At 37.2% G+C, this 14,902-nt stretch overlaps 1 protein-coding gene across 1 annotated transcript in view; it reads right to left on the reverse strand.

Moving 5' to 3' along the window:
- RNF217 (ring finger protein 217) overlaps nt 1-14,902 on the reverse strand; it is a 65,471-nt gene that overhangs the window by 10,502 nt on the left and 40,067 nt on the right. The window contains exons 5-6 of the mRNA XM_033512925.1: nt 8,185-8,386; nt 999-1,070 (exon numbers count right to left, since the gene is read on the reverse strand). Of these exons, the coding sequence (XP_033368816.1) occupies nt 999-1,070; nt 8,185-8,386 (274 nt within the window). The remainder of the gene's footprint in view (nt 1-998; nt 1,071-8,184; nt 8,387-14,902) is intronic.

A 14,902-nucleotide genomic window follows, 5' to 3' on the forward strand; every position in this document is an offset into this window, starting at 1 on the left:
TTGGCATAAAAATGCTATTGAATAGAATGAATATTTAAGATGGACATCGCTCACACTCTTCAGTGAAGATGTTTGGTCTAAATACAGAAATTACAGCAATATTCCTTATTTGGCCAGATGTAGTCTAGAAAAGCTGTAATAGTATTTTGGTTGTAGGTTGACTGGTTACTTACAACCATATTAATATAACTATCCTGGTGTATTTTGGCTTTATTATACAGAAATAAAGTGCCACATCCCAATATACCTCAGGGCTGGGCATTCACTGCAAATTCTCAGTGGAATAAGCAGTTTGATGACAAGCTGTGAAGCAGCATGACCCCTGAATGACATTGCTGCCAACATAAAGAGTGGATATGCACTCACATGAGCAAGCTGATACCTCTTCTTGCCACAGCAAGTCCTGTTTCTGCAGGAAAACTCAGCTAAGCCAGGCAAACAACAGTTTTGCTAAAATATGTGCGTCCATGTTAATACAACCACATTAACCGAGCTTTGATACTGTAATTACGTGAGTTCACAATACCAGTTTTTGTGATGGAATACAATTTGGCAGCCATCGCACTGGATCATGTTTTGAGACTGACTCATCCCAATTTGCTGCTTTGTTGCTGTTGCATCTACAAGCTGGTGAGCTCTTGGGACTAGGCTTTAGTTCCCTAAAAATCTTGTCATACCCATGGCCAAGATCATAAAACTGTGGGGTGATTAAAGGCTGGGTGCAAGTCAGTCAGCCCCCAGGATTACATTTAAGTTACTCTGGACTTTTTGCTAGTTTATCTACAGCAGTTAAAGATGTTTATTTGGAAAACCAAATAAATGGGAACAAAAATAAAGCTAGTAAGCATAAATTAAAAAAAACAAACTTCTTTTAGAAAAAAGTCGTCTTTAATACTATAACAGTGGAATCTGTACTTTGTCTCCATGTCTTTGAGATGTCATATAGAGAAAGCCACTGCATAACCAGGATTAGATTAATTAATATATGTAACTCTTACCTATTACAACAGCTACGGCTCCCAGTGCCAGTCCCAGAACCAATATTAGGGGTGTAATGAGTAGTTTTCCAGCTGAAATGCAAAATTAATTAAATAGTTCAAAGAAGGTATTTTTTCCTTTCCAACAATTCATAAATATTTCAATATCAGGAATTATTTTAATCTGTTGTTTTAAAAATAATATTTTTTACCTCTATAAATATGATTTCTATTTGTAGTTTCATCCTACAAATTCAGCCAGGAGCTAATCACCACACAGCCCCCTAACAGACACACACTCCCTCTGTCAGCTCCCTACACACATTTCTCTCTGCCCTCTTCACCCACCACAACTCTCTGAGCACAGCTTATTTCATACATTAACAGCTTGCATTTATTTCTGTTTCCATTCTGAAATCCCTCAAGCATCGACAGGAACGTGATAGCTATAAAGCTACCATAATTTGGCTTCTCCGGAATCCTACTGCACAGCAACCAGCCTGGAGAGATGCCAAGCAAACTAGCATCTTGGAAAGTTTAGGTTAGCTCAAGGTGATGAGACCATCACCTCTAAATACATTTCTGCTCTCTTTAAAAGGCTACAGTGAAGTGCTCATGTACAGCTGTGATTTAGGTCTGAGTCAAACCCCAGCCAAGTCTATTTCGGATCTACATTTATAAGGAGATGTTGTGGCTCTTACATGAGTAGTGCAGTTGATATTGAGCAGTATACTCGCTAGAGCGTAAGAACAACAACAAATAAAGCATGTTCATATTCTTTATTTCTGATGAGTTCCTGATTTGTAGAAGTTCACAGAATGAAGGCAGGGGTATTGCTGAAAAAGTGAATTTGAAACTATTTGAACCAGAACCCAAGCTATCTTCCTTGCATTGCACACTTTGAATGGAAGAATCTCCCTGGCTCGCTCTGTTGGCTGAGCAGTTGGGTCGAAGACATCACTTAACTGAGCTGTTTGAAAATGTAGAAGGGGCAGGCATTTTTACTGATATACCAGCAGTTGGAGCAGGGACTTGAAATTCTGCAACTCTCCAAGTTAGGTATGTGTTTGAAAGATCACCTCTAGAAGGGGAGAAAAATTGAGGTTGTTACTTCTCTCTTCCTTGTCCTTCCCTCTCTCAAATCACTCATATCAGATTTCAGTAAGTGAATTACTTCATTCAACAATGAAGTAATCATTTCCATAACCTGAGACACTAATTTGAGCAGTCTGAAGGAAAAATTAGATATTTTGGAAATATTTACAGCAGTTAAATGAACCGTTCTTTTTCTTGCTCTGCTTTAATAGCTTTTAAATTTCATTGGAGTGTTGAGGGTGGGAAACACTAATTCCTAGAAGAAAAAAAAAAAAATTGTCAAATATTTGTATTACTCTAGTTGCTAGGCATCCTAATGGCATACCTTCCTGACTCCACTGAGCTATGTTCTATACACACAGAACTTGTCAAATACGTTATTCAAGTGTAGACAGAAAAACAAATGAAAAGTGATGGAAAATCTCAAGAAAGGTCCAAAAATAAGAAATTAAAAACATTTTAAAACATTACCAGAGCCTTCAACAATTTCAAGTAAAGCTTGTAAAAGATTAGAGGCTTAAGGTATGGACTGGACTCCTTACTTCATTAATAGCCATGTAATTAGAACACTAGAAAATTGTGATGTTTGGTACCAAAATTATTAAAAACTTAAATCACTGAGCTAGTGACTGAGTATGCAGGAACAGAGTCTATGGGAACAGCTGAGCTAGCCTTTAATCGGAATAACTTCTTTTCAGACACAAAGAACAGTTCCTGAGCTAATTCAAGAATTTGTTTACTTATATTTAACAAACTCAGAGCTGAAATAAAGCATGAGTAATGTCTTTCCTTCTGTCTGTGAATATGAAGTTACAAGTATTGTGTAGTTACAAGATCTTATAGAAAAAAATGACTTTTCATCATCATGAGACTGTATCTTCTTTTGATTATCAATGCATTATTTTTAAAGATCAAATTTCAAAACAAATACTTTTTCTACTTGTATATTTGTCACATTTAAATCTTTACTATTTCCTTATATTTGTCCACTAAAACTAACAAACAACAAAAGGTGACAAGGCTTGCAAATGCTGCCATCAGCAAGAGTACAAAGAGCAGCAATCACATGCGAAATAGTAGGTAATGGATTATTTGCTTCAATAATTTTTATCTGCATTCTACAAAACAACTACAAAATGCTCAGTTTTACATGTCAGAATTTAAAACTACTTTATATCCAATTCCAGTTTGACAAACATCATTTGTAATCGTTCAAAGGATTGTGAGGCTCTTAATCATGGAGAGAATCACGACACACCAAGAAATGTCACTGAGACTAAGGATGCTTGCTGCAGGCGCTACACTGTCCTACATCTGCTACCTCCGACACAGAGCACAGAGAGCAAATGTAACACCTGCTTCAGAGCTGAATAAAATCTTGGGTCATTAGCCCATGTGGTGATCTCAGCAGTAGGTTATGACAGCCAGTTTGCTGTTATCCAAAGCTAGTTTTATGGGTAACTTAACAAAAAGAAATTGAAATAGAACCTTTTTACAATTGCACTCAAATTAATGGGAAAACAATTTCCCTACTGGATAGTCCAGCATGAAGATGTAGACAATTGTGGCTGTATAACAACTGTATTTGCAGGTGTCTCAGAGAGGTTGCCTTATTTGTAATATAGAGAACTACATTTTTCTGCAAAATAACAAAGTATTTCAGGAAACATGAGGGAATACTTTTTCCTTGCCTAATTTTGGGTTTAGTTACAGGTTATAGGATAATATATTCAAACCCCCATATATCCTTAGAGAATTCTTTGCCACATAAAAAATTCATAAATTAGTTTTATAAAACAGATTTAATCACTAACATATGAGAAATACTAAATTTTACCTTTTAAGTCTAACTATCATAATAGTTTAAGCAGAGACAATAAAAATGTCTGCTTCAAATCAAAACAGCAGAATCTATGTAGACGTAAGTTCTAATCAAAGTCTGCATTTGTATTTAAAGAGTCTTATCAAGCACATAGAGACAACTTCTTACAAGTCAGACCAACTAAAATATGAAGTTACTAATGAAGGTTAGATCACAGAATTGTATGCTGTCTTCTGTGAGGCTCAGAGCCATGCTTACATGTAGCGAACCTTGTGCTATGCTTGTGACAGGAGTAAACATCAGTCAGATCTGAAAACATCCTGCTTTTAGAATCCCATCTGAAATGCTGGTTACCAGGCAAGAAATATTAATTTGCTTGAATAGCTTCACTACATCTTGTGTCTTGTTACAGATCCATGAAGTACCTAGCAATTGATTTTGAATACAATTCATCAACTGAATCCAGGTGGTATCCCAGTGGTGTCTTGAGTACACTTAAGTACACTTTTCCTTCCTATATAATTCACCACAGACTCCAGTTATAACCAACCATTCTGCTTTCAACAATTCAGCCAAACAATTGTAATGAGAATGAAATCTCTAAGTCTGCTGGGATGGAAGAGTAAGAACAATTGCAGTTGACTGTACTGGTCACAGGACAGTTTCTCTAAAAAACATGCTGGCTAAAGAAGGGAGAGAAATGTCAGACATCACTTTTGCTCCCAGGTTTCTCCCTGTGATTACTATTGCTCTTACATAACATTATCTTTACATAACCGCTGGTTTATGAAGAAAAGTATGTTCAAACTTATGGTGCCATAAAAGCTTTTCCCCTATTTTTACTGCAGAGCAGTTTGTGACTGTATGCACTTGCTTCTCAACAGAAATCATGACAGCATGGCAGCCTGCCATGTGGTGATCTTTGGAGACATTCCACCTAGCCAGATTTCACTCCACATAGCTACAAAGTCACATTTATTAAAGTATTTCTTCTCCATAGCAATAAAATGAAGTCATACAAAACCCCCACATATCTAGCAACACCTCACCAGTCTCCCACAGATAGCCAAGATAGCATTCCTTTAATTTCCACTACTCAGCTAACTTGCAGAGGTGTTTTTCTACAGGAAATCCAGCCTTTGCTTCTTACTACATGGTAAGAGGCTATGCTTTTAATGGCATCTCTGCTACCATCTCTTCTGCTGACTTTCAGAACAGAATCAAAACCCAGGCTTGTGCAGTAACACCTGTTGATGATAATGCTCCTCTCATGCCTGATAAGGTATTTACATATTTATATTTACTGGGACCTTCCTGAGCCTGGGCTTGATCCCCAACTGGAATTCAACATTTTGGGGTTTTAAATTTGATCGTAAGTGATTAAGACTAGTAAGCTTGTGCTCAACACATAAAATACAAAAAAAAGAAAACAAATATCATGACAAAGTCGAATCTGACGGACAGTCCATAAAAGAATGATATGAAAAGGCCAGCAAGCAATTATTATTTACTCAATTTCATGATAACAAAAGTAGCCAATGAAATTATTAGGATAAATAAAAATAGTAAAATAGGATAAATAAATAATAAAAAAACAACAGGACTTTCTCTACATGACATAGTGAAATCCTAGAGCCTCTACCAGAAATGTTGTGGAAGCCAAAATTCAAAAACTGTTAAAACTAGTGAAGGATCCATTCACTGAGGGTTATAAATCAAAGGTTCAGATACAAACCTTACTGAGAAAGCATCTAAAGCAATGATTACTGGAAACAAACAGGGAGTGAGATCTTATTTCTAACTGACCATTTCTGGGGACAGACTCACTAGGCAGACCTTTATACAAGCCAAATTAACAGCCACAGATCAATTCTGCTGAATTCTGTTTTAAAAAGATAGATGACACTAGCAAATTTCCAGCATTTAAAGTGGCAGAATCCACAAGTAAACTGTATCACAGTTTGTAATTATACCTTCTTCTAAAGGCCAGGAGGTACAGTCTTACAGCAATATAATGCATTTCTAAAAACAGATGTGAAAATCCACATGTGCACTTGTGTGGAAAAAAGTACAAAAACCTAGACTGGCCCATACATGCAAGTCATAGTCAAAATCTACTGCAATGGAAGAAGAGCTGTGAGCTTAATTCCCAAATTCAAATCTGATGCAAATTTCTGAAGATTTAAATTTTTTATTTTCACATGTGAGTTCTGTTAGATCTCTGGAGTATTTTGGTAGTTATTCATAAAGTCCAATAAAGATCAATATTCAGATCTAGAGCTGTAACGATGACAGATTTAGGGTCCTAAGTACTGATGAATAATTCTTTGAATTATTGTCAACTTGAGTGTTAACAAGCTATTGTAAAAATGTGGGCAATTACTACAGGTGCTGACAGTGTCAGATACCTCTGTCTCTATTCAGATGAGGACCATTCTTGTGAGAAATCACATTATATGTCAGAGGAAGTTTTGGAGAGAAATTTGTAATAAAAAAAAAACCTTAAAAGAAATATAATCTGAGGCTTTGAGCTTTGCTAATCTTTCTTGGTTTATTAATCAATGCAAACCACAAGTACACTTGCAAATAGGAGATGAAAATAAAAATATCTTATACCTTCTCTATGCGTGACCTTATAAATATGAGCACATATCTGCCATAGAGCTTTAATATCCAAGGCCAGGCTGAACAAGTCTCTGGGCAACCTGATTTAGTTGAAGATGCCCCTGCTCAATGCAAGCGGCCTTTAAAGGTCCCTCTCAGCCCAAACTATTTTATGTTTCTAATAAGGTTACCATGATTCTGCATGTGAGCAGCACTGACCTGGTAATGTCTCAGAGAACAATCTGTTGCTACAGCAGAGACTAATTACACCAAATATAACAAGATCTATTTAAAAACAGCTTACTATTACTAAAAAGCCCGTCTGAAATCTTACTAAGTGCTTTGAAACAGTTCTTGAAGTTTAAGCCTAAATTTATTAATGAATGTTTATATTCATGTGCCCTAATGCCAGCACTATCTTTCATCTAGACAAGATCTTCTCACGTGTTCATTCATCTCTACCAAATGTTTCAGAGTAGGCACCTCCAATCCTTTTCAATTTTCATCTCCTTTCTAGCTGTTTCTGAATCTTTAAATCACTTCTCTCAAAGTTGGTTACCAAAGCCTTGCAAGCCCCTGAGATCAAACTAATGGGCTTGGATGACACATTGTCACTTGTTTAAAACAAGCATTCCAGGTTTGTGCACCTGCCACAGTGCAGAGCAGCGAGACTGGCATTTTTATTACCAGGTCTATGAGTTTGTATGTCAATTCTTACATTACTCTGGAAACCACCTAGTTTTCTTGCTGGAACATGTCTGGCTCAGGAGTAATGTTTTCACCTCAGGTCTGCTTTTCCCCCATATGTTCTATCTCTTGCCTTTACCCCTACAATCAAGCTCAAAGCATTTCCTAATCCTAGGGGAACTACAAGTCATCTCCATTTTTTATGCCTTCATTCAAAGTATGAAAAGTTCTATTTTCCTTGATAGGTTCCCAGTTTTTGACAGTTAATACATCTATTTCCTGTAACATAGGTCACATCACATGCTGTAAATTCACTACAATGAACTTTACATATATGAAAGACATCACATAATATAATAGTCTACTTTATTATCTTGTGCTTCTGTACGTTGAGACAGATATCTACCTGGCTCAAAAGCAAATTACTAGTGCCTTTTTGTTTAATAAAAAGACATTTTTGGTATCATACTTTTGTGAGCAAAATTAATGTATATAAGTTGTATTTTGTTTCAAGCTGATTTTTATCTGAACTAAAGCTAACAGTTAAAGTAGTGCCCTCCTATTTATATGGGAAAACCTTGAGTTTTTAACTCAGATCAGGTTCAAATCCAAAGAGCACTTTATTCAAAGACTTACACCAAGGTAAATTTAATTAAGGTTCCTCCTCTGAGCCATTTCTCCAATATACCTTCAGAATAAAGAACACAGCCAGTGACATGCATATTGACAGCACTCTTTCAGTTTGCTTATGTATTATTAAAAAAAAAATTAGGAAAAAAGCTATCAGATGAGGACACAATACTTAATCATACACAGTTCATCTAAAAAGGGAAAATGCCATATACTTAAACATACTTAATAGGCCACCTTCCGAATAACTGAAAAACAAGTTGCCCATCCAATCCTTTAAACCACTAGTTTTAATTTAACTGTAATTGCCCTATCCCCCCCCAATCACTTCATTGTGCAGCTCTCCACAAGGAGCATTAATCCACTCACCACAGACAGAGCCTCGCACTAATCTCCTTAAATGTGGTCTCTCGGGGAGGTAGCGGTATTTGCATCCAAAGATACTGAGGTTTGACGTGTGATCTCCAAAGAAGCGGAGCTGGCGGTATCTCTCCCCACAACGGTAACAGAAATTAGTGTTACACTGTGAACAGGTCATGTGGTCACACCCTTCGGTTCTCTGGATGTGGATCTGTATGAGCAGAAGGAAAAAAAATAAATATTATTTTTCCCTCCTTCCTAAGCACAGGAAAGTGGCCACTACCAGGGGCAGTTCATGTGCCAGATGAAAGAAGCTGCAAGTTTCCCCTGCTAAATCAGTATTTGCATTAATTAATACTACAGCTGGCTTAAGACAATAACGGTTTTCTGAGGCATGTTTCAGAGCATTAAATGTGAGTTCTATTGTTTCCAGATTCCCATTTCCTACTTAATCCTCCTGTTTTGTTTAAATACTCTTCATATCAGATGAGAATACTTGCCCCTACTGAAATTTTGGTTTTATTGCTGAGGTAAACGTGTTAGCACCAAACTTTATAAAAAATAAAAGCAACACAGTGAATATAGTTATGAACTCTGTTTGACCCCTCCACAGATGGGTTTCCTTCTTAGGCCACCTGTGGCTCCACTCCCTTTTCCATCACAAATTGATTTGGCATTTTGTAATAAACACCAGAGAGACACTGCTGTTACAGTGCGTGATTTGAGAAGTATGGATGCTTTTTCACTCTTCAGGAAAAAGAAATATCCACAAACTATAAAACTGTATGTGGAATAAAAAAATCATACCAAGCTTTCATGATACCCACAGTACAGCATCAAACAGGGCTGCCCCAGTTCTACAGCCATCTTTCTACTGATTGCCTGCATAAATAGTTCCTCATCCTGCATTCAAAGACCACATTCCACAGTGGAATGGTAGATAGCCTAATAACTGAGGTTGCAAGTGATGCTCAAAGGTCATCTATTTTAACCCCTAACTCCAAGCTGGGATAACTACAGCTAGATCAAGTTGCTTCAGGTCTCATCCCACTAGATTTAAAAAATTTCCAAGCATGGGTATGTCACAGCCTCTTTGAGCAATCACCATGCTTCACCATCCTCCCTGGGAATACTTCTTTCCATTACATACAATTTGAGCTTCACCTGTTGAAAATTGCAACAGATAAATCCGTGCCTCCTGAAACTCTTATATTTACCTACACATATTTTTTTTTTGCGGGGAGGTACAGGCAAAGACATGGCACAACGACTTGGTGACCCTACAAGCCAGAGACACTGAAAGCTCAGGAAGCTCCAGAGAAGCTCATGACTCCTGGGCTATCCAACATTCTTGAGAGGGTCACATGCATTTGTTCTTTGGTATTGATTGGGGTGATCTGGGCACTCACTTTGCTCACCCAAACATCTACTGAAACTGGCTCTTTATACATGTAACAAAGTGGTGTTTTCCACCTGCAGTAGTCCTGGTAAAAGAGTTACAAAGGTAACAGTAGTTCCAGATACACTTGCCAGCATCCCTGTGCCACAGTAGTTGTCCTGGGGTGACTTTATGATACTGGTATCCCCAATCGTCTGGTTTATGTTATATATTAAGTTCTGCACCTTTAAGACTGGCTTTGAGAGCAAGAGAGGGGGAAGAAGAAGTGCACAGTGTGTTAAGGAAAACATCACTCCCCCACATCCCGGCTCTGGACTGTGGTGTCTGCAGCACGGACAGACAGCGGGACAGAGCTTCTCTCTGGCTTTTAGTTAGTTTTAGCTAGCTGAGGCAGAGGAGTTCCTTGGACCTTTGTTTTTTCCCTTTTTCTTGGATCTGTGCAAGCCTGCTCTGGACTGAACACCCAGCCTAACCCCGGGAGCTCACGCCTGTGGCCCACCGGGGCCTGGGCCTCGGCACTTTCCAGCGCCGGAGGAACTGATAAGAACCTGAGTGAGCCGAGCTACACCACATGAAAAGGACTTTTCTTCCTAGATTTGCCATCCCATCGAACAGCAAGAGGTTTTATTATTTAATATTACTCAATTTCTGTTAAATAAACAGCTTTTTCCACTCCTCTCCATGGAATTTTTTTTTTTTTTTTTTTTTTCCCTTTCCCGGAGCAGTTAGTGGGGAGGGGCATTTCTCACTTGGAGTTTTCCTTCTTGATTTGCCCTAAACTAGGACAGTAGTGATCTCAGGATTTGCATTTCTACGCTTTCAAATGCTGCTTTTATACAAAAGAGGGCAAAGACATTCACAAAAGATAGAACTGTGCTATTAAAAACAATGCTTTCTAATGGGCAAGTATTCTAGTAGACTTAAAATTTGTCTGATCAAGCAAACACCCTCCCCTACCCCTAGGAATTCTGTTGTATTACAGGTGTCTGTTTTCCAAAAGCACCTGAATAAACACCATTGCTGACGAGCTTTATAAGCCCCCTGACTTCAAAACTTTCACAGTTAAGCACTGACAGCAGGCAAAGTGGAAAGAGAAATCTACCCAAGAAGCATAACTTAAAAAGATATAAACTTTTTTTTTTTTTTTTAAAAAAAAAGGGACATTACATTGTCAGTTCAACTTTTTACATCTCAGGTTACATGTGAAAAAATATGTTGACCCCACTTATGGAGCCATTGTTTATTTACTGTAATTTCTCAGATTAACTTGAGCTGAAATGAAGGAATTTTAATAGCAACTTAAAGTGTTTTGACAAATTAACTTTAAAATTTATTTTTAATTAATTTTTCAAGGGACAATCTCACACAGCAACTATTACAGACTTTCGTAATTTAAAGGGTAATTGTCCTCATCTGCTGATTCTATCTTAAAAACGTAAATGAGGGAACTAGATTTTGTGACTAATGAGAATTAACTGGTTGCTTTATTCTCTTTTTGAATTAAGACTGTTGAAGTCTCCTCTCTCTTCTCTAATGTATGAACCCAATTAAGTTACCATTCATCCTTGTAATTCTTTATAATCCTGGACTCTATAAAAATCCTAAATGCAAACCAAAATTACTTCACATTTCAAAAATAAGTTAATTTTTATTGGTAGTAAGAACTTCAAGGACATGCTAGCAATAGCCTTTTATGTTCTACTGTTCATATCTTTCAGAAATAACCACTTCATAGAAACTGCCTGCCATCCTTCTACCCATGCCTAGGAGCCTCCCAGCTCCAGTTAAGTCATGCATTACTCCTGAGCAGTTTGTCAATCTACTTATTTCTGCCCTAAATTCTCCAGACATACTGTCCTCTTGAAACATAAAAGAAGCTGATAAGGATTTATTTTCTTACAGACAACAACTGTAACCACATGCACTTCATGTTTGCTTCTTCAAAAAGCAAACCATAAAAATATTTTAGTCAATACTCATCTGCACATATAACCACTTTCAAATGCTGTAAATCTGGAACAACCGGCTGTACTCGCCTATACCTTTTTATTGCAAAAACTTTCCTTTTTTCCAGTGAGTAAAGACTTGATTAAAAAAACAAAGTAAAAACCCCCACAAACCTTAGATGCAGGGCTGGACTCCCTATCACATGTTTTGCAGACTGACAATGCCAGGTGAACTTTGTACCATTTGGTCAGGCTGCTTTCAAACCTAAGACATGACATCTCAGCAGATCAACTTCATCTCCGGTTCACATGGGCATGACTCCGTGCCCTGCAGATAATCCACTGACAGAGATGGATTACAAATCTATAGGTTGAGAAAGCAATCGCCGATGGCTCAGATATCTATCACGAGTGTTCCTGCTCCACTGACAGCGCCACGGCACAGCCGGGGGAATGCACAGGGCCGGGAATGCCGCTGGCTGTGGGAAGCTGCGGCCCTGCGGGGCCCAGTGCCATGTGGCTGCAGGGTCCCCTGCAGCACGGTAACTGCAAGCCCAGTTTCTGCCTCCATGCATTCAGTCAAAGCTACAGGCTTCATCCCTCACCCACGGCTTGTTCAAAACTAAAGGTGTACACTCACCTTACAGGGGAAGGTTTAGCTGTTCAGAAACCCAACAATAACTTCCAGAACAACAGGAGTGAAAACTACACACCAAGGGCAAACACATCCAGTTTAGAGTCTTAAGTAGACAACTGCAGTAGCACAGTGGCTATTTCAGACCCTCATTTTACTCCCCCTACATGTTACATGCCCTCTCATAGAAATCTTCTAGAAAAATCACTGCCAAGAGTTCTGAGGATAACTGGCTACATCTATTCTACCCCTAAAGAAAACCTGCACAACTTTATCCCTTTGTATACAAATAAAGACTCTCCTCCCTCCAGAGGCTGACGATTAATTAGTTAAGGCAGAGTGCTTCCAAAAACTATGCCTTGAATTATTTGATAATGCTTATATGAATCAGAACAGATAATAAGTACACACTTCTTTATTTGCATTGACATGCTTCTTAAATTTCTGCTGCTGTTCAAAACCTTCTAAGATGGAGCTGCTATGCGGTGTTTCCTCAGATAGTTCTGCATTTGAAATCTGTGCTAAGGTAACACCAACATGGAGTATTTCCTTGGTTTGCTGTATTGTAAAAACACTCGTGGAAAGAAAAGCACTTTGTTATAAACATACCAAGAAATTGTAAAAAATAACCCCTTAAAACCATACTGAGGAAAGACAAGTAATGTTATAGATTTTGGCAAATGGCATCCAGTAACATGCAGCAAATTTGCACTTCTTAGCCAACTTGTTCTAGAACAAGACCAGCACTTTTTGGACACATCTTGTTGAGAAAAATGGTCTAAACTGACTCTCAAAATAGTGTATAGTAAATTTGGAAAAGGCTCTATTAAAAAAAAAAAAAAAGTCAAAATAAATTTAAGATACAGTTTAAAAAAAGTAGCATTTTTTCATATTTCCATACTGACACACAGTCACAACATGAATCTAAAATTAAGCATTTGGACAGTGTGTAACATTTTTATTATCTTAGGTAAACACATCTTGGAGAGACCAGGTAAATAAAAGCTCTTCCTATTAAATGCACTAAAGCTGTATCCAACTTCAGGAAAAAGTAATCAAGTTTAAGCTTATCTAACAGTCCCCGCTATATTTGCATTACAAAGGATTATGTTCTTACAAATCACTTACCCAAACAGATATGAAATACTCATATTTGCCTGAGGATCTGCCTCTGTATATACATACCCTGTAAGTGTGTTAAGATTTTCTCACCTGCATGCCCAGACAAGATAATGCATTTGATTTCTCCATCGTACAACTAAAAAGAGTCTGAGTGTGTGTATAAATAATTCTGTGTGTATAAATAATTATCTCCAGAAGCTATCTGTAAAATATGGTCACAGTTTACACTGTAATCAGTATCACACTTTAGAAGTTAACAGTAAATTTACATATTACTTCAGTAAAGAAACTGTACCTCTAACTTAAGTTTCTACCTTTAACTTCCATTCATTTCAGCTGTAGTGTAAAAGTGAAATAATAATATCTTTAGGCACAATTTGACTTTCCCGCAATCTGTTTTTCAATTTTGGATGCCATAAATTTTCTACCAAAATATGAAAGAGGTTAAAAATAAAGTATGTTTTCACCTGAAACATTGCCTCTGTGGACCTAGAATATGGATAAATCAAATACTGTATTACTAATTGTTTTCTCTGACACTATTTATTTTATTTGGAAATAGGATTACCATCTGATTCAATATTATTTCATATACAAGTTTTGGAGGGAGGGCTGAATGGGAGAGAAAGGCAGAGAAGTATTAGATCTAATCCCCCTGACTTCAAATTGTTACCTGTCAGAATGCTTATCCCCACATGCCAAACACCTACTAAAGATGAGATGAAGAATACTGCTTAAGATATATTTTTTTAACTACTCAAAGATGTATTTTTTGAACTAACTGCCAGCCAAGTGGTACTTTTGATTACTTGCAGGTTATAGATCTGACCTAAATATAAACAGTATGTTGAGAGAAACATTTTTGACATTGTAGGCAGAAAACTTTTTTTTACCTCTGAAGAAAAAAAGTATCAAGTCAGGGTAACAACACAGTTTAATAAAAGGTTGAATTCCTTCTTCGATATTCAATTACATGTTGCATTACCAGGACAGACTTAACAGAGGTCCTTTTTCTGTGCTAGTTTCTTAAGTTTCCATACTGCCTCTTACCACGTAGGAGGTTTTATTTTTCTTTGATGAAGAAAAGAAACCTCAAGTATTTTTTAAATTAGCAGCCAAACTCATGCAACTTCATGCTTCAGAATTAGTAACAAGCCCTGTAAGTTTCAAGCATCCAGCCTTTTCTTTTGGAGATGGTGAAAAGACTTGAATATTTAAACGTGGCATTTTAAAATTTAACTTATTCAGGTTAAGTTCAGGCTAAATGTTAGACCTAGCAGTTTTAGTTCTCTTTCCAGCTTAAGATCTTGCCTTCTTACCACTCCTGTTTTTCCACATTCATATTTTTTTGCTTGGTCCACTTTATTAATTTTTTGGACAATTTATTTCAAGTTACATAATTCCATTGTCATAAACCTGAACCATGTCCTGAACCTGGACACAAGTCAAACAACTAAAATCAAAACACATATTTCTTCCCACTCCAAAAAGGAACTAAGTATTTTACTTTAAGACTTCCCAGAAAGTGAACATTTTTAGAACTGACTCAAACCTAACAACTCTTACCAAAAAGCAAGCTGCAAAAACTCTGTTATTAGGTCACACATGTGCAGGAAGAAGGGTAAA

Source organism: Parus major, chromosome 3 (genome assembly GCF_001522545.3).
Source record: "Parus major isolate Abel chromosome 3, Parus_major1.1, whole genome shotgun sequence".
NCBI lineage: Eukaryota > Metazoa > Chordata > Aves > Passeriformes > Paridae > Parus > Parus major.